The 19827-nt window shown below is 54.7% G+C and overlaps 1 protein-coding gene across 1 annotated transcript; it reads right to left on the reverse strand.

Annotated features, from left to right (window-relative positions):
- Positions 1-1858: 1858 nt before the first annotated feature.
- DHX34 (DExH-box helicase 34) lies at positions 1859-19233 on the reverse strand. Its single transcript, XM_083753624.1, has 17 exons — positions 19185-19233; positions 17187-17829; positions 15397-15708; positions 13875-14132; positions 13641-13743; positions 11748-11965; positions 10123-10297; positions 9084-9283; positions 8210-8311; positions 7187-7405; positions 6580-6753; positions 6325-6442; positions 5059-5165; positions 4604-4873; positions 3762-3941; positions 3405-3558; positions 1859-2431 (listed from the first exon to the last, which is right to left on the reverse strand). The coding sequence occupies exons 2-17, from the start codon at positions 17790-17792 to the stop codon at positions 2298-2300; spliced, it is 3330 nt and encodes a 1109-aa protein (XP_083609750.1). The 5' UTR covers positions 17793-17829; positions 19185-19233; the 3' UTR covers positions 1859-2297.
- Positions 19234-19827: the final 594 nt, after the last annotated feature.

The raw sequence follows: 19827 nt of genomic DNA on the forward strand, positions 1-19827 counted from the left end.
AATTTTTGGAGACACCTCCCTGAATCCACAGCGCTCCTCCAGGGCCAATTTTGTATCTCACCTTTCCTGTGATGCTCAAAGTTTGGAGAGAGATTGGGGGGGGGGGGGGGGAGGGTTGGTTTGCTTTAGCAGTGCAGCAGCGCCACCTCCAGGACCAAAGTGGATTTGCAGTGCATGTCAGCAAGGGAGAAATTCAGCAAAAGTTTCCAGGCACCAAAAATATTTCCCGGTGGGGCTCTGGAAGAAACGCTGAAATGGACAGTTTCTTTCCGCTGAACGGGTCAGTGGGGGCGGGGGGAGCGCATTGCAATCTGGCAAATGGAGAGACGCTCAAGGGGGGTCTCCTTCCCTGCACGCAAGATCACATTCTGACATGCTCTGCTCCCACCAACATCCCACCCTCCCTTGAGGAACGACTTCAGTTGTGGCCGCAGGAGAGGCAAGGGCCCCAGAGAAACTCAAAGAAAGGCCAGTTCAAAAGGTGTGGAACTCCCTCCCACTGGACCTGGGTGGCTTTGGAAGAGGCCTGGAGAAATCCATGCATGAGGGAAGTCCTGTGCTATGGGGGGGGGGGGCTATTGGCCACGATGGCTGGGCTCTGCACTCCACAGGGGAGACGCAGCAATGCTTCTGAATGCCAGGAGGGGAGAGTGTATCTCTTGCTGGTTTCTCACAGGCAACTGCTCAGCCGCTGTGAGAACAGGATGCCAGGCTAGATGGTGTTACGGAATTTGTGTAGACATCACACACACACACACACACACCCCAAAATCAACACAATCACTCCTGCAAATGTCCCCACAAAACACTTCATCACACAATTTTCTCCTATCTCTATTCAAAGGGCCTCTGCTGCACATTAACAAATGCAACAATTCACTGATAAATTTATCTCTGTACTGGCTCACTGGGAAAACTTTAGTAAGCCATATAGAATTGCTGCAGTATCGGATTTGCGCCGTTCCAACTTTGTTCTGTTCAGGGAAGGAATGGCTCCCAAGGGGGCAGCCTGGGATGTGGGCAGCCATAATCCCCCAAGCCTGAGACCAGGAACTCAGCAGTGCTAGACAGGCAGCCGCCCCACAGACAACAGCAGACCCTCCAGGAACGGATTAGGTCCTCGGTCAGGACAAAGGAGTGTGGTTACCTTGACCAGGAAAACAGGAACTTGTAGAAATTTCTTCTGTATCACTTGATGGGTGTCTGGCGGTGGGCAAGGGAGAGTTGGGGGCAAACCTGTCAGAAAACCCCTCCCTCTTTGTGACCTATGTGTGATGTGTCTGTGATGTAGGCATGATGCTTCACCAAAGGTCTTCACAATGGGCTGCCGGCCAGATCCAGGAGGCTACTCTTAAGAAAGACCCAACTGTCGGGGGGGGGGTGTTGAAATCCCCAAAAAGGATGTTACTTTTTTCTGTATGCCACAACAGCTGCAAGAAAATTACTAGCAAAGAATTGGAAGAAACCATATTTACCAACTATCGAAGAATGGCAGATGAAAATGGTGGACTATATGGAACTTGACAAACTGACTGGGAGACTCCGGGACCAGAGAGAAGAGACAGTGGAAGAAGATTGGAAGAAGTTTAAAGAATATTTGAAAAAATATGTTAATATTTAAATCTTCGAATAGCTTTGGAAGTGGATACAGGCTTGGAAGTAGAAGATAGTGTATTTTAAAACATTATTATTTGTAAAGGATAAAATGTGAAGATTATTATGGTAAAAGTAAGGGTAATAAAAAGATGGTTAAAAATATGATATATGTAAACTGCTAAAGGTGAGGAAAATGAAAATCAGCGGGGACTTGGGGAAGCTCACCTAACAATGTTTAGAAAAAATAAGGACAAGACAAGAATTTGTCTGTTTTTCTGTTTGTGTTGTTTATTTGTGTTATAAAATGAATAAAAAAATTGGGGGGGGGGGGGGAAATAGTAAGAAAGACCCAAGTGTCTCTCCACTGGTGAAGAGTATTGCTCTTCAGAATTGCTCCTGAACCCAGAAGGACTCTTGGATTTGGGGGAATCAAGGGGCCCTTTGCTCCAGGGTGGCCCCCCACTAGAATCCACAAGGCAGTGCCCAGCTCTTTAATCAAAGCCACACATTGTTATTTACACTCTTCCAGGTGTAAAGAGCCCCCCCCCCCAAAAAAGTCCAGGCTCATGGCAGCTCAAGTAGGAAGGAGAGGGGCAGGGGGTCAGTCCGTGAGGCTGAGGGAAAGCACCAGGGGGAGGAAGAAGGCGACCCCCACGCCAGGCTCCCCCGACCTCGAGAGGCCCCCGCCAGGGCCGCAGTTCTCAGGGGGGCGCCTGGTGCTGCTTCCGGTGGCGCAGGATCTCGGTGGGCGTCAGGAGGAGGCTCTGCTGGCAGGTGGGGCAGTGGTACGGGCGCTGCAGGGCAGAGGTGCCCGATGGGGTCTCCGTTTCCTCTTCTGGGGAGGAGCAAGAAACTTGTAAAAACTCACACAAAACACAGCGCCCCAAAAATGTGCAGCGTGGGGCTCCCCTTGCTCCTGGTCTGGAGGCCGCAGCTGGTACAGAATGCTGCAGCGCTTCAGGGATCTGTGCTGGTTGCCCCTTTGCCACCCGGCCCAGGTTCAAGGTGTCACCGTTGGTATATAAAGCCCTTCACAACCTGGGACCAGTTTACCTGCGAGGTCACCTCCCCCCAGATATTTATCCCCCCTCCACCGCTTCGATCTGTGGAATTGGCCCAGCGACTGGTGCCTCACGATCCCTGCTCTGCATTTGTAAAAGCGCCATCATTGAGCGTGGCAGCGTCTGCACCGCGGAACTCCCTGCCACTTGAAATCAGGAAAGGCATTTCGCAGCACTGCCCCAAACCTCCTTTCTTAGACGAGGCTCCGCAGGCGTGTCAAGTGTGGCTGCGCATCCTGATCTGTTTTCGGTTTATTCTTGATTTTGAATGTTTCCAAGAGTCGTCTCTGGCGGTCCTTTCACCCTCTCTGCAAACCGCGCTGTGAAAAATCTCGCGGGACGAAGAACCGGGGCTCTTCCCTCGCAGAGAACCTGGTCTTTTATTTCCCTTTCCTTCCCTCACCCGCTCTGAGACCCCACAGCTAATTCTCCCCTGGCCTCCTCGCAGCGATCCCTCTTGCTGTTCTGGCTTCTGGGATAGCTGCGCAGCCTGCATTCGCTCCATAAGACACACACACATTTCCCCTTACTTTTTAGAAGGGGAAAAGTGAGTCTTATAGAGCAAAAAATACAGTAAGTGAATTAAATTTGTTAGCCGCCCTGAGCCTGGTTTATGAACTGGGAAGGGCGGGGTATAAATAAAAATTATTATTATTATTATTATTATTATTGAACAAAGTCCCTCCCGGCCCCCCTGCAAGCCCCCAAACTGCAGCGCCCGCCCCCTGCTCCCCCCGCGGGGCTCACCTTCCTGGCTGGGCTGCTCCCCCTCTTGGCCTGGGGCCTGGCAGGTCTCCTCGTGAGCCAGGCGCTCCATGGGGGTGAAGGGCATGTAGAGGCCGCAGCGAGGGCAGGTCCAGAAGCTGCGCAGGCAGTCGCTGTACAGGTCGCCCTCTGTGCCCTGCGGGAGACAGAGGGACCCAGAGGGGTTGGCACCCACCCCCACCCCCAGGCGAGGGAGAGGCAGGCTCCGTGCCCCACAACCAGGCTCCAGCCTGCCCCCTCGCCTGCCCCCCCTCCGCCCCCAGAGGACAAAGAGCGCTCCTGCGCCACAGAGGCTTGGGCTACGTGGCCCACTCTGGGTGCCCACTCCCCTGAACTCACCGCCAGGCAGTTGAACGTCAAGAAGCTGCCCACTCTGCAGCCGCCCTTCTCCTCGTCGGGGGTCACCTCCACCCCCTGGAAGAGGCCGGGGGGCACCTCCCCTCCCGCAGAAGCTGCCTGAGGACCCACGTAGAGGTTCTGCTGCTCCAGGGGCATCAGGCGCCGCAGGCTGTAGGGCACCTGGGGGGGGGGGGCGGCAGCAGAGGAATCATCATCATTATTATTATTAGTTAGTTAGTTAGTTATCTCCCACCCCTCCGGCTGGGTTTCCCTAGCCACTCTGGGCGACTCCCAACAAAATATTAAAAATACAATAAAGCATCAAACGATGGCAGGGTTAAATTTCCAGTGCTGTCTCCTCCAAAAGGAGACCAAATCCACATTCCATTGCCCTGCCCCTGGAACTTCTCGCTGGCCAAAGAATTAGAGAACGGGTGACATCGTCATCATCAGCAGCATCATTTCATTATTTCTACCCTGCCCATCTGGCTACAGAATATTAAAAACACAATAAAGCATCAAACATTAAAAACTTCCCTAAACAGGGCTACCTTCAGATGTCTTCTAATAGTCAGATTTATTTCCTTGACATCTGGTGGGAGGGTGTTCCACAGGGCGGGTGCCAACACCGAGAAGGCCCTCCCCTTCTGGATATGGAGGCTCAGTAAGAACAGCCCAGCTGCGGCACCTGGTGTCTCTAGGGAGGTGCCCGGAAGCAGGATCCGACCTCCCTATCTGCGGTCTCCAGCCACTTGGGGCCTCCTGCATGGAAGCCAGGAGCCACAGACCCCCCCCCCCAACCTGGCCCAGCTGCCCCCCACCCGCAGGGTCGGCCAACGCACCTCAGCCTTCAGGAAGTCCAGCAGCTCCTGGGTGAGTTGGCGGACCTGCCGGGCGCTGGGCCGCCCCTCCTCAGCCTCCTCCCCCCGAGCCCCTCGGCTCTCCAGCTGCCGGTCCAGGACCTTCTCCCAGGAAGCCCGGAGGCGGAGGGCCGCACGCAGCAGGCGGAGGGCCGCTTCCGGGGAGGGAACCCGCAGCTCCAGCCAGGAGTCGGCCACGAGGCGGGTGCAGTCGCCGTTCGTGTCCAGGGAGCGGGCCAAGAGCAGCAGCGCCTGCGAGGCAGGGGGAGAGAGACAGGATTGCAGGGGACACCCAGGGGTCATCCAGCCCCACCCCCTGTGAGGCAGGAGTCACAGCTGTGGCATCCTCAGCAGACAGCCACCAGAGCTCTGCCAAAGAGCTGCTGCCCGGGTGTTTGAGGGGAGGGGAGAGGGCCAGGACGCCTGGGTCCCCTCACCTGAAGAGCTGGCAGGCGGAGGCAGTTGACCAGGTAGGGCTTGTTGGTCTCCAGCAGCGAGACGAAGGCCAGGATCTGGTGGCGGCTGCTCAGGCCCTCCTTGGCATCTGGAAAGAGGGAAGGAGAGGTTCACAGGCTGCCCCACACTCTGCCCCAGAAATCTCCTTTCAGGTTCTCATGGAGCTTCCATGTCCAGAGGCAGTCTGTCTCACTTCCTAGGTTCTTGTGGGTACTTGACCACAAGGTGAGAAGAGGGTGCTGGACTAGATGGGCTGTAAGACCCCATAACAGGGCTGGTCATGCAGCCACCTTCCCTTCTTCTTCGCTTTATTCCACCTAGATGTCTCTCCGCCAGCCGCACATGGCTCCATCCCCATATGGAATAAACTCTCTTCTGTAACTACACGCTAAAGTCTTCCTCCAGGGAACCAACTGTGAACTGAATGTGAGTAAACTTCTTATCATTACTATTAAAGAAGATTGTTGTGTGTTTATTCTTGTTAGGAGGGATAAAAAGGAAATTTACCAGGAACAAAACCCAGTCTGGACAAAGCCAGACTGGAATGCTTAACTCCAGGCATAGGCAAACTCGTCCCTCCAGATGTTTTGGGACTACAGCTCCCATCATCCCTGACCACTGGTCCTGTTAGCTAGGGATGATGGGAGTTGTAGTCCCAAAACAGCTGGAGGGCTGAGTTTGCCTATGCCTGGCGTAACTCAAGAGATTCAAACAAATCTACCACCTAGTTTCCTGCTATATACTGGGGGAAGTACTCTGCTACTGACTCACCAGCGTGAGGGAAGAAGGATAATATTTAATCAATATATCCTCTCCTACTATCCACAACATTCCCCCAGACTGGAGGCTGAGCTAGATGGGTCCGACAGAGCAGGCGCTCAGAACAGCATCGCCGTGGGGCTGGAAGGGACCCCCAGGGGGCATCCAGCTCAACCCCCTGCTTTGCATCCATGGCAGGTGGGCCCCCTGCCTCTGCTTAAAAACTGCAGAGCTGGAAGGGACACAGACCTCCTTAAAAACCTCCAGGAATCGGCCACCCACTTCAATTCCCGCTTCAATCAAACTCGCACTCGCAGCCCTGGCTCCAACTTTTCCCCATGGCTGAGTTTGCTCATTCCCACCCAGTACAGGATCATGCCCCGCCCCACTCTGCCCCCCAAGTGTCTCCCCTGGCCCAGGATGCAGGAGCCCAAGATGCTGAGAGCCCCCGATGCCTGGAGGGGGGGCGACAGGGGGACCCCTCTTACCTCTCTGCCCCCCACGTTCCAGGCCCCTTTCCTGTGCTGGTTGCAGCAGCTCTGGGGAGGCAGAAAAGACGCTGGTGGGGTGGAGAACGACCCCCACCTTCTCCCTGGTGTGGAAGATCTGGGGAGCAAAAAGAAGGGGGGCTCAGTGTGGGGGCGGGGGGCAAGGTGCCCACAGGCAGACAGAGGGTGGGGGGCTCCTCCTGGTCCAGCAGCCCCTCCCAGCTCCACCCACCCACCGGGGGCCCTGGCACTCGCCTGGTCAGAGTCCTTGCGGGTCTGGTTGAAGGGGTCGGGCACGGCCAGCTGGGGGTAGAGGCCGCGCCCCAAGACCAGCTGCAGGAGGGCCAGCCGGCCGGGCGACAGGGCCTGCCCCACAGAAGAGGCCGCACGCAGCTCAGCCACGTCGTGGCGCAGCTGGAACTTGACGTCCTGTTGGGGGGGGGGGAAGCAGGAGGATCAGGGGGGCCGAGGTGTGGGAAGAGATCCCCACGGACCTAGGGACCGAGGTAGGCTGCCTCTGGACTGGGATGTAGTGATCAGATGGGATTACTATGAGGAATTATACCATATTTTTCACTCCATAAGACGCACTTTTTTCTTCCTAAAAAGGGGAAATGTCTGTGCGTCTTATGGTGTGACTGCATGGTCCCTGAAGCCCAGGGGCAAAAAGCAGGTCATGCTTTTTTTTAAAGAGGAAAGTGGGTGTTGAAACAGTTTGGTGGTCAAGCCTGGTGTGTATTCTATTAATTAGAGTCCAATCCTTCCTTGCTTTGGGAGCCCTACACTGGGAGGCTTCGTGGGAACAGAGGGGGAGCCCGGCAGCCGGGCCCCCGAGGGGAAGGGCCCCCTCCGGAACCCTCACCTGGATGTCAACGCCGCGCTGGGGGTCCCCTTCCCCTCCCGAGGAAGAGCTGCCCCCCTCCTCCTCCAGACGCAGCACCTTCCTCCGCCGCCCCTCCCCCCGGTCGTGCTCCCTCTTGATCCTCTGCAGCTCCCGGCGCTTGCGGTGGCGGCTCTGGCGGGCGTGGGTGTCGCTGGGCCGGGAGGGGGGCTCCAGAAGCCGGTGGTCCCGCAGCAGCTCCTGGCAGAGAATAACAATTATTACTATTACTATTACTATTTAGGTAAAGGTAAAGGGACCCCTGACCGTTAGGTCCAGCCGCGGACGACTCTGGGGTTGCGGCGCTCATCTCGCTTTATTGGCCGAGGCAGCCGGCGTTCAGCTTCCGGGTCATGTGGCCAGCATGACTAAGCCGCTTCTGGCGAGCCAGAGCAGCACACGGAAACGCTGTTCACCTTCCTGCCGGAGCGATACCTATTTATCTACTTGCACTTTGACGTGCTTTCGAACACCCCAGGGCAGGCGCCACCACCAAGAAGGCCTTCTGCCTGGTTCCCTGTAACCTCACTTCTTGCAGGGAGAGAACAACCAGAAGGCCCTCGGAGCTGGACCTCAGTGTCCGGGTATAACAATGGGGGTGGAGACGCTCTTTCAGGCATACTGGACCGAGGCCGTTTAGTGTCATGGACCCTTGCCGCCCGCCCGCTCAGTCGCAGAACAGAGCAGAGCGGGGACTGCCGTCTGTGACACTGGCCGGCGCACGCCTCCTCTGCACCGGAAATAGCGTTTGCGCATGCATGCACACGCGCCAGCGTCTGTGGGACCGTGAACCGGCCCAAGCCACAAAAACTTTGCCGACTCCTGGTGTAGAGCACGCACCACTCTAGCGAGACAGTCTGCGGGCAGGGAGGGTCTTATCCTGCGCACCAGATGAAGCTGGCAGACAGCTGCCCTGGACACAGAGGGACTGTGCGCTCGGAAGGGGCACCCCAGGGGCCACGTAGACCAACCCCATGTCCTCCGCTCCCCCAGATTCACACCCACCTGGAACTGGCGCCGCAAGTTGGCGGCTTCGTAGAGCCGGTGCTCCTCCAGGCCCCGTCGGCGGCACCAACGGCGGGATCCGCTCCGATTCTCCAATTTCTCCTGCCGGACAAGAAGGAGATTCGACTCCGTCAGGACGGACTGAGACAGACGAACGCAGGGACAAGGCCAGAAGGCAGAAACTCAGGAAGAGTCCTGGTCCTTTTCGTTGGGGAGAATTCAGACTGAAATTTCCAGGTGTCAAAAAAGGTTATTTATGTACGCCGTTACTGCGGTCCGTGTTTCGTTAGCCGAAAAAATGGAAAACGAGCGAGGTCCTGACTAAAGAGGATTGGTAACTTAAATGGACAGAATATGCAGAACTTTTGGATTTGACATATAGAATAAGAGAGCAAGAAGAACATAAGTTTAAAGAAGACTGGAAAATGTTTGTTGAATATATGGGGGGGAATTATGTACGTTTGCAAACGTGGATGGCATTAAGATAAATTCAACAGCATAAATAAGTTTTGATGCATGTAACAATGGAATACTGAATGGTTTTAGTTTATGTAAAATACGCAGGGATTTAGGATATGCCGAATGAACCATGGAAAGTGAAGAAGGGAAGTCATTGATATTTTATGGTTGTTTAAATGAATATTCTGAAAAGCAAAACAGAAAATTTAGTAAAAATTATACAAAACCCCAAGCCAGGAAGAGACCCTCTGGATCAGGCCAAAGGGCCCCATCCAGTCCAGAATCCTCTTCTCCCCTTGGCCAAATGCCCCCCCAAACCCAGATAGACTCCAGATAGACTGCCCCTGGAGCTGGAGGCTCCACCAGAAGAAAAGGTCTTCCCAGATCAGGCAGAGACAGAGCGTTCCTCACCCACCTGCACCCAGGCGTCAAAGACGTTGAGCAGCGTCAGGGGGTCTCCCAGGGGGCTCTCCAGGGGCCGGCGGGCCGTGGCGCAGTCCGGGTCGCTGCGCCCGCTGCTGCTGCGCAGGAAGGGGGAGGGGACGCTGAGCACAGCCGCAACCGAGAGGGTGGGGGCTGCCAGGCCAAAGAGGGTCCCCAGAACCAGCATCTTCCCTGCGGACAAACGGGGAGGGGGGCAGCCTCAGCCAGACAGCAAGAGCCCCTTCGCCCCCCCAGGCAGCGCCTCCTCCAACATTCCTCATTTAATCCCCACAACAGCAGCCCTGGAAGGCAGTGAATGCCCCCCCCAAGGGCACCCAGTAAGAAGCTCACGGCCAGTAATTAGTGAAATGTATAATCTTGAAAAGTTAATATAATTAATATAATATAATATAATATAATATAATATAATATAATATAATTTTTAAGGAATATCTTAAAAATTATACAGATAAGGCAAATCTCCTGACAGATATAGAATGAATCTAGAAAATAGAGAAAATGCATAGGAAAATCTGGTTAGCAAAAAAAAAAAAGAAAAGATTTGGAATAGAAGAAGAATTAAAATGAAATGCATATAAGGGGTAAAATAGCACATTGCGAAGAGTGGGAAGTCAAATGTGTAAGGTGTGTCTACGTTAGGTGTGTATTAAGGTAATGCATATAATGTATGTTTTCTACATATTGTATTGTTTAAGCGTATTTTAAATGTTGTATAATAAATAAAATAAAATAAAATAAGAAGTTCATGGCTGAGTGGGAGGAATCGAACTCTGGTCTCCCCTGATTTTGGCCTAACCCTCTAACCACACCACCGGCTCTCACCCAGAATAAGATTCCTGGCATGGGGAGGGGGAGAGATGCAGTCTCCCCATGGTACTCTGCACATGCTCACAACACAAGACGTAAACCCAAAGCCAAATCAAAAGAGCTAGGCATCCGGCAGAGGCTCCCGTGGGTGACTGGCACAGACGCCCCCCCAGTCCACGCAGCCCCCCCCTTCCCGGACTCACCAATCACCACGTCGACCGGCAGTTGGGCCAGGAGGCTCCCAATGGGGGTGAGGTTCTCCTCTGGGTCCAGGGCCCCCTGCTGCTTCAGGTAGCGGATGGCCGTCTCCAGGCTGGCTGGCGGGGGGGACTCCAGGAAGGGGAAGGCGCAGGGGTCGCCCAGCCCCATGCTCTTCATCTGGGGGGGGGCAACAGAGCCCAGGAGGGAGGCTTCCTCCATTGTCCCCCAATGCCAAATCCCCCCCCCCAGTGGCAGGACGCATTCCCTCATTTCGGACAAGGAATCACAGAATTGTTGAGCTGGGGGGGCCCCCAAGGGTCATCCAGCCCAACCCGCTGCTATCTGCCACCTGACGGGAGACTCGAACCCATGACCCTAAGATGAAGTCTCACGCTCTACCAGCTATGGGGAATGTCGTCTGTCTTCCCACTCACTATGTGTCAGAACCACGGCTGGATTTAGGTATCAGCTAAACAAGCTCCAGCTTAGGGCCCCACTCTCTTGGGGGCCCCAGAAAAATTTAAGGGGAAAAAACTGGATGTACATTTCCAAAATATAAGATATATTTATTATATAAATATAATATGCGATTTCGGTTTTAAACACAGTGTAAGGTAGTTTCTATGGGAGCATATTGTATTTAATTATGGGGTATTAGAGTTTTTAGGGGGCTAACCAAGCTGGGATAGCAGGTGTGTTGGTTTTTTAATGTCTGACGTAGATTTTTTCCAATTTCGTTGTTCTGTGTGGGACAATGACAATAAAGATTATCGTATAAAAAACAAATAAGATAAAACCTACATCCAGCAAGAGTGTTTTGTGTTGTGTCGGCTCCTGTGATGTAAGTCCTGGGTCCCGTCTGCTCCCTCAAATATCCCTGCTTTGCTCCTTTCTATATCTAGGGTGCCCACATTCTGCATGGACTGCTTGCAGGGCAACATGGGCAAAGGGCTTCAGATACCTATGAGGTCCATCAATGACCATCTAGCATATATTCACCACAAAAACCAGCAACCATTTGTTGTTGACAAAGGACAGCTGGACATTTAAAGGGCTCCATTGCCTTCAGGAGCTGGGGGCTGCATCAAACCTAAATCCGGCCCTGGTCAGAACAGCCATTTCACCCCAAAAAACCCACAAATGCCACCCCTGAAATCTCAGAATTGTAGAGATGGCAGGGACCCCTGAAGGTCTTCGAGTCCAACCCCAAAATACTGCAGGAATCTCAGCTAAAGAATTGATGGCCCCCCGACGTTTGCTCAAAAACCCTCCAGGGAAGGAGTCCCTCTTTTGAGGTGGCAGAATTGTAGAGGGACCCCTGAGAGTCCTCTAGTCCACCCCTCGCAGCTGAGGAGTCCCTGACAGGCAGCTGCCCATTTAGAACTGAGTCCCAGCACTGGAAACGTGGGCAGGATTTGAGTAACACTTGCAATGCACTAAAAATCCAGGTAAAAATGGATTCTTTAGATGGAGAATGGTAAGCACGGAAGGGTGGAGGGAGTAGAATCCTAACTGGTGTTGTTAATTTAAATCTGTAACGTGAAACTTAATTAAAAAAAAGATTTTAACCAAAAGTGGGTCCCAGCCCCCCGGAGCGAAGGGGTTGGTGCCCCCTGCCTCTGCCCACCTGCAGAACGAGGGCATCGAGCGCCACCCGCTGGATCTCTGGCACGGGGTAGGGGGCGAAGGCGTCGTAGTCGGACTCTGCGTAGAGGCGGAAGCAGACGCCCGGCCCCGTCCGGCCCGCCCGGCCCTTGCGCTGCTCAGCGCTGGCGCGGCTGATCCAGAACTCCTGCAGGCGCTGCAGCTTGGCCTTTGGGTCGTAGCTCAGCTCCTTCACCTTCCCTGCCAGAGAGAGACCAGGAAGAGGGGGGGCCCTTGCCCCATAAGTCGCATTAACCGGGGGGGGGGGGCAGGTGACCTGCCATCCTCTTTAATAAGCTAATAGGAAGCTGATGTGAATTTTAACCCGTTCCAGTACTTTCTGCATGCTCTAAAATAATGTGAATTTCCCCTGATTTTTATCTTTTTTGCAAACAGCTTTGCTACAATCAGATTTTGATTCTGGGAGGCTAGCCAGGCCAGATCTCCTCTGTCTCCAGAAGTCAGAGGCAGCGATGCTTCTGAATGCCAGTGGCTGGAAATGGGAGGAGAGCTGTGTTTGAATCCTGCTTGCCGGCTTCCCATAACAGGCACCTGGTTGGCCACTGGGGGGAAAGGAGGCTGAGCTGGATGGGTCCCCTCTGGCCTGATCCTGCAGGCTACGCTTGGGTTCCCACGTTCAGAAATACCAGGGAGATACTGTTACTAGGGAAACCAAAATGCCACAGAATCCTGGTGGGCAAACGTTCAAGTTCCTCCGAAGAGGAAGATCTTGCTGCATGGCACCTGGTAACATTCTGGCTGGCCTAATAAAGCTGTTCCTGGAGTCCCTGGGCCCCAGGCAATGCTCCTGCACCCGAGTCGTTGGGTGTTCTTGCAGAAGTTCAGGTGGTTCACCTGGTTGGGCCCACAATCTCTCCACCTTAAGGGCTAGAAAGTGGCTTGGAAGAGAGAGGGGGGTTGAGGTTCAAGGGTGCCAGGATGCCAACTTCCAAATTCATGCTGACAAGCTCAGTGAGGGTCTCCACAAAGGACTGGCTGCCCCCATGATATCGAACATCAGAGCAGCTTGGCCACAATCAGGAAATTCTGCCCATGGTGTGGCTATTTTCCACCTTCCCATTTCGACTCTCTGGCACCCTATCTGCATAATCAAGCAAGCCTAAAATATAAACATGCTTTTACTCTCGGAAGATTGAATGTCTGGCCCTCAGCTGGACGATTCCAACAGATTCCACACGAAAAACGCTTACCGCATATACTTGGGTATAAGCCGACCTGAATATAAGCTGAGGCACCTAATTTTAGCACAAAAAACTGAGAAAACTTATTGACTCGAGTATAAGCCAGTTCACCACACCACAAACCTGCTGGTGGCGGCAGCAGCAGCAGCGGAGGAAGAACAAGCAGCCCGAAAGGGCTCCTTTCTGGCCACTCGTCCCTCCGCCACCACCGCCTGCCTCACTCGAGTATAAGCCAAGGGGGGCTTTTTCAGCATAAAAAATGTGCTGAAAAAATCGGCTTATACTCGGGTATATACGGTATGTTCCTGTGGAGATGGCAGTCCCGAATCTGTGGCGCATGCCCTTCTGGCTTGCACTCTTGAGGAATGAGATTATCACCCCTCTTTCATTGTCCATTCCGGGTCGCCCAGCCACTGCCTCAGTGTCCTTTCTCTTGGCAGATCAAGATGGGCAGGTGACAGCAAAGGCTGCAAGGTTTTTAGCTGGGGCAATCAGAGTAAGACCCACTCCTTGACGATGGACTCAAAACCCCAAAATGTACTTTCTATAATTGACTTTTTGTTTCCATTCTTTGTATACTGTATTGTTGCTTTTTTGCTGATGCAAATAGAGATTCATTCATTCATTCAAACCCGGGGCATTCAGAGCCCGGGGCAGAAGCGGCCGTCCCTTACCCGAGTCCACAACGAACCGGACGCCATCGATGGTCACCGAGGTCTCTGCGATGTTGGTGGAAACGATGCACTTCCGGACTCCTGGGGGGGGCAAGTCGAATACCTGCAAGGCAAGAGGGCATTTTGCACCTCCAGGGCCCACGGGGAACGACCCACATGCGCCAAGGGAGCCTCTTTCCGGGAAGCTGGGAGGGGCAGCCCCCCCCCAAAAAAAGAAGCCCCGGCCCCACCCACCTTGTCCTGCTCAGCCACAGACAGGGTGCTGTGGAGAGGGAGAACCACCCAGCGCTGGGTGTGGGTGGCGTAGGTCTGTGCCGCCTCCACGACAGCCCCGATCTCGGCCACCCCACTGAGGAAGACCAGAAGGTCGCCCCTCTCCTCGGGGGGGTACTTGTGGTCGATGGCCTGCAGCACCCGCAGGAAGGGGCGGGGGTCCAGCCTCTCCTTGCGCCCGCTAGCGCCCTCCTCGGGGCGGAGGGGCTCGTACAGGACCTGTGCACGGGGGAGGAGAGAGGAGGCAAGCCGTGAGATGCTGCCGGCCCGAGATGGGCCTGCCTGGCCCTTCCCCAGCCCGGCAGCCCTTCCTTCCCTTCCCAGCCCATCTCCAGGGAGCTCAAGGGGGGACACGCTCCCCTCCTCGTGGAATCCCCACAAGAACAACAACAACCCTGCCAGGTAGGTCACGCCCAGAGAGGCAGCATGCCCAAATGGGTGGATCCGAGCCCAGGCCTCTGGCGCTCTTAATCACGACACAACCACTGCCACACACCACAAGTTTCTAGCCCTCAACGTTACAAAAGTCAAGCTGGAGAAACACAGGGGAGGTTTCCAGAGATAGGGCACAAATTAGAAAGTTGTGGAAGGGGCAGTCAAAGGGCGAGGGTTCGAGGAGAGAGCAAAACCTCCCCCCCCCACACACACAGATGAATAACTGAGAATTGTGCAGTTGGAAGGGAACCAAAGGTCATCTAGCCCGACCCCCTGGCAAATGGGCCTTATAAGAAACCGGAGTGAAAATAGGCCCATGCAGTCTCCTTGCACGGCCTTTTCCTGCCTTCCTTTGCTGCCCCATCACTCCCCGAGTTCCAGAGTCTCCTGCAAGGGAAGCCCCCAAAAGAGGTTTACATCCAAGGGGGGGGCAGGGCAGAAGTCAGCCTGTTCAGAGCCCCTGGTCCCCAGGCATAACAACAACAACAACAATGCAGTGGACACTCGGGTTGCGAACGTGATCCATGCGGAAGGCACATTCGCAACCTGCAGAGTTCGCAACCCACAGCACCACATCTGCGCACACGCGGGTCACGATTTGGTCTTCTGCGCATGCGCAAAGTGCAATTTAGTGCTTCTGCGCATACGCAAGCGCCAAAACCCGGGTTCGGCACGCTGTGTAACCCAAAATCGCACAACCTGAAGTGTCTGTACCCGAGGTATGACTGTAATAATAATAATATTTATACCCTGCCCATCTGGCTGAGTTTCCCCAGCCACTCTGGGCAGCTCCCAATAGAATATTAGAAACATGAGAAATACATCAAACTTTGAAAACTTCCCTAAACAGGGCTGCCTTCAGATGTCTTCTAAAAGTCAGATAGTTGCTTATTTCCTTGACATCTAATGGGAGGGCGCCACCACCGAGAAGGCCCTCGGAGCTGAATACTGTCAGGGATACTGAGGCAAATGAGCCACAGATCCACACCCCCCAAAAGAAGCAGCCGCAACCTCCCCACCCCCCACTCCCATCCGGGCTCCCCCTCACCGTGATGGGGAAGAGCCGGCCGGGGACCTGCACCACCGGGGCCCCCCCAAAGTAGTCCGCGAAGAGGCGGATGTTGATGGTGGCCGACATGAGCACCAGCTTGAGGTCGGGGCGGGCGGGCAGGATCCTGCGCAGGACGCCCAGGAGGAAGTCGCTGTGCAGGTGGCGCTCGTGGACCTCGTCCGCAATCAGCACCCGGTAGCCGGGCAGGGAGGGGTCGCGCTGGGCCTGGCGCAGGAGGAGCCCCTCCGTCAGGAAGACGATCCGCGTGGCTGGCGAGCGAGTGCTCTCAAAGCGGATCTGGTAGCCAACCTGCGGGGGGGGGGGGGGAGAGGGGGTCAGCACCCAGGAAGGCCAGAGGGAGGGAGGGACTCACCAGCTCCACAGGCAAAGCGGGTTTCAACAACCTCGTCAGTCCATGAGCAGGGCTGGATCAGGCCAATGCCCACCTCACCCAGCCCCCTGTCCTCACCAATCTGGAAGCATTGGTGCCTCTGACAGCAGGCACTCTGCACATGCTCCTGGGTCCACATGCTCCCCAGCTCCAGCCCTCTTCCTTTTTTTAAATAAATCATTTTTATTAACTTTCCCATTTTAACAATCCAATCCAATCATGTTAAATATTCCAAATTATACATATGCATTTCAAATATTCCAAATATTCTGCCGAATTATAATTTTTTTATTGGGACTTCCCATGCTTCAAGTTCGGGGGGGGGGGGGCTGATCATCTCCTATCTCTGCTGCTTTTGAGAGTCATTTCTTATAGTTCCTTAAAATCTTCCTGTTAACCTCCAGCCCTCTTCCAAGAGCCCACCTGAAACCCCCTGGACCCCTGCAGGAGAGGAGAGGGCACTCTGCCTATGCTCAGGAGAAGAGAAGATAAACTTTATTCTCATTAGCCAACAGCCACAGCAACATAAAACAAGCAATATAGACAAATAAAACATATACAAATAAAAAGACAGCAATGGGCAAAAAGGGCAGTCAAATGACCAAGGTTATCGTTCATTTAGTGGCCCTGAATCTCATTGCACTCTCGATAAACCTAGCCACCTTTGCTGTTGTCTGATCTTTTTGATCTGATAAAAGAAAGAGCAATGTGGCCTCAGATGGGCGGCCTGGGGGGGTGAGTAGGAATGGGGTGATGACCTCATTCCTCAGATCTTTGTAACGGGTACAGGACAGGAGAGCATGAGCCCCTGTTTCCAGATTGCCATCTCCACAGGGGCAGAGTCGTTTCTCAATTGGAATCTTTTGGGATCTGCCCTCAAGTACGGCAGAGGGCATCACATCCAGTCTGGCCAGTGTGAAGAAGGCACGTCTGTATTTTGGAATAGTTAATTTATACAGATATGGTGCCAGGGAATCAAACTGAGAGGGGGGGGGGGGATGGCATACCAAGGGCAGAATTTCTTTAGTATGGCCAGATTGTTCTGATGCTCTAAGTCCTTCAGACGCTGTCCAATTAGCCTTTTTGCTTCAGTAAAGCCCGTCATGAGAAGCTGATGTGGGTGGAGTCACATTTCTAGATCATAACCTGGTGAATTTTATTTTTAGAGCAAGAAATCTATTCAGAAATGAAAGGACAGAGCTACTAAGATTTTTTGAAAACGGAGCACCGATAGCTCCCCTCGTGGGCCCCAGGCGTGATAGGAGGCTAGGAAGGGAGGATCAAAAAGGAAAAACACCTAAACAAGAAAACAGATCCCAAATGAGCCAGCCGGACCATCACAAACAAGATCCATCATCCATCCATTTTAAATATGAAAGATACCTCCTAGGCTCACCTGATCTCCGTACTGCTGGAGGCTCTCGTAGGCCACTCTCTGGGCCAGCGCCACGCAGGCCAGGCGGCGGGGCTGGGTGCAGGCCACGTGGCTGTAGCCGGCGCCCAGCAGGTACTGGGGCACCTGGGTGGACTTGCCGCAGCCCGTGTCCCCGGCCACCACCACCACCTGCCCGCTCGCCACGGCCGCCAGCAGCCGCTCCCGGTAGCGCGTAATGGGCAGAGCGGCACGCTCCCGCTGCAGCCGCGCCAGCCGGGAGAAGCTCTGCTTCTGGCCAAAGTCCCAGAAGTGCGCCAGGGCCGCGCAGAACTCCCGCAGGCGCTCGGGGGCCACGCCAGACACCTCCCGACACGGAGCCCGCAGGTTGGCGCGGAGCCGGGGGTCGTAGGGCCGCGGGGGGCCTGTCGCTGTCGCCCCGGGGCCGGGCTCAGCCAGGGGGGCTCCTTCCCGAGGCTCCTTTGCACCGGGGAAGCGCCGCCGCAGCCGCTCAAAGAAAGTCCAGAACTGGGCACACTCATCGGGGCTCGCGCGGGGCAGGTATAGCTCCTCCAAGCGGGCGCGGAGGGCCGGGCAGCCCCAAGGCCCCTCGGGGGGCTCCGACGACATCCTGGATCTCTTCTTGCAGGCGCCCGGGAGGATGAACCTAGAATAATAATAATGATAAACATTTAATAATAATAATAATAATAATAATAATAATAATAATAATAATAATTTATTTATCCCCGCCCATCTGGCTGGGTTTTCCAGCTACTCTGGGCAGCTCCCAACAGAATTAAAAGCACAATGAAACATCAAACATTAAAAACTTCCCTGAACAGGGCTGCCTTCAGATGTCTTCTAAAAGTTTGGTAGTTATTTTTCTCTTTGACATCTGGTGGGAGGGCGTTCCACAGGGCGGGCGCCACCACCGAGAAGGCCCTCTGCCTGGTTCCCTGTAACTTGGCTTCTCGCAGTGAGGGAACCGCCAGAAGGCCCTCGGCGCTGGACCTCAGTGTCCGGGCAGAACAATGGGGGGGGGAGACGCTCCTTCAGGTATACTGGACCTTTGAGGCCGTTTAGGCTTTAAAGGTCAGCACCAACACTTTGAATTGTGCTCAGAAACGTACTGGGAGCCAATGCAGATCTTTCAAGACTGGTGTTATGTGGTCCTGGCGGCCACTCCCAGTCCCCGTCTAGCTGCTGCATTCTGGACTAGTTGTAGTTTCTGAGACACCTTCAAAGGTAGCCCCACGTAGAGCGCATTGCAGTAGTCCAAGCGGGAAATAACCAGAACATGCACCACTCTGACAAGACAGTCTGTGGCCAGGGAGGGTCTCATCCTGTGTACCAGATGGAGCTGGTAGACAGCTGCCCTGGAGACAGATTTGACCTGTGCCTCCATGGACAGCTGTGAGTCCAAAATGACTCCCAGGTTGCGCACCTGGTCCTTCAGGGGCACAGTTACCCCGTTCAGGACCAGGGAGTCCCCCACACCCACCCGCCCCCTGTCCCCCCAAAACAGTCCTTCTGTCTTGTCAGGATTCAACCTCAACCCATTAGCCGCCATCCATCCGCCTCCAGACACTCACACAGAACCTTCACCGCCTTCACTGGTTCTGATTTGAAAGAGCGGTAGACCTACTCAGGTAGGTAGCCGTGTTGGTCTGATGCAGTCGAAATATATTTTAAAAAATTAAAAAATTGTCCAGTAGCTCCTTAGAGACCAACAACCTTAGTTTCATATTTTTTTATATATTATTATTCATGTGTTTCCCCAGCCACTCTGGCCGGCTTCCAGCAACATATTAAATACAAGAATTCACCAGAGTTTAAAACTTCCCTAAACAGGGCTGCCTGGAAGCGGCGGGGTCGTGAGAACCGGCGGACACGCAGCCGGGAAAACCCCCGAGGCCTCCCGCTCCCCCCCCCCGCCACCCCACGGCTGGAGACCCTTCCCCGGACGCTTCTCTCCCCCCCCGTCCTGCCCGCATCCCCGCATTCCCACGTTCTCTTGACACGCGTCTCCCTTGCCTCGGCGAGTCGAGGAGGGCAGGCTGGCGGCGGAGCATGCGCAGTCCTCGTGGCGGGCGAGCATGCGCGACACGGGTCGCCGACGCTCCTGGCGCGCGTCCTGCCCGCTTCCCGTAGCCTATAGATCTAGAAGCCGTGTAGAGGGAGGCGCGCACGGGCAACTGCCGGGCTCCTGGGGAGACTCCTTGGATGCTTTGCTCGCGGGCTCTGCTGGGTGCCGACGGGCGCTGTGCACGTGAAGCCCCACGGCTAGACTGGGGCTGGGGGCGCGTGCAGGGGGGGGGTTCTGCCCAACGGAGCCCCCTTTGACCGCGCCTGAGGCTCAAACCTGGGGGGGGGGGGAGAAAAGACGGGGCGGACAAGGAGCCTGGCAGGCAGCCCGGACAACCGGAAGCCAGCTGGGGAGAATCGCCTGCATTTCCCTTTGGGGGAATCCGCGGACCGCCCTGCTGCAGGAGTGTCCTCAAAGACCGTCCCCAGATGGCAGTGACAAACCTAGACAGCATCTTAAAAAGCAGAGACATCCCCTTGCCAACAAAGGTCCGTATAGTTAAAGGTATGGTTTTCCCAGCAGTGATGTATGGAAGTGAGAGCTGGACCATCAAGAAGGCTGATCGCCGAAGAATGG

Source organism: Podarcis gaigeae (genome assembly GCF_964106915.1).
Source record: "Podarcis gaigeae genome assembly, chromosome: 8".
NCBI lineage: Eukaryota > Metazoa > Chordata > Lepidosauria > Squamata > Lacertidae > Podarcis > Podarcis gaigeae.

Coding starts and splice junctions, on each gene's coding strand:
- DHX34 (XM_083753624.1), bottom strand. CDS start 17,792: ATGTCGTCGGAGCCCCCCGAGGGGCCTTGGGGCTGCCCGGCCCTCCGC. Junction 13,744..13,874: donor CTGTGGCTGAGCAGGACAAG/GTGGGTGGGGCC, acceptor CTTGCCTTGCAG/GTATTCGACTTGCCCCCCCC. Junction 2,432..3,404: donor GGAGCAGCCCAGCCAGGAAG/GTGAGCCCCGCG, acceptor GCTCCTCCCCAG/AAGAGGAAACGGAGACCCCA.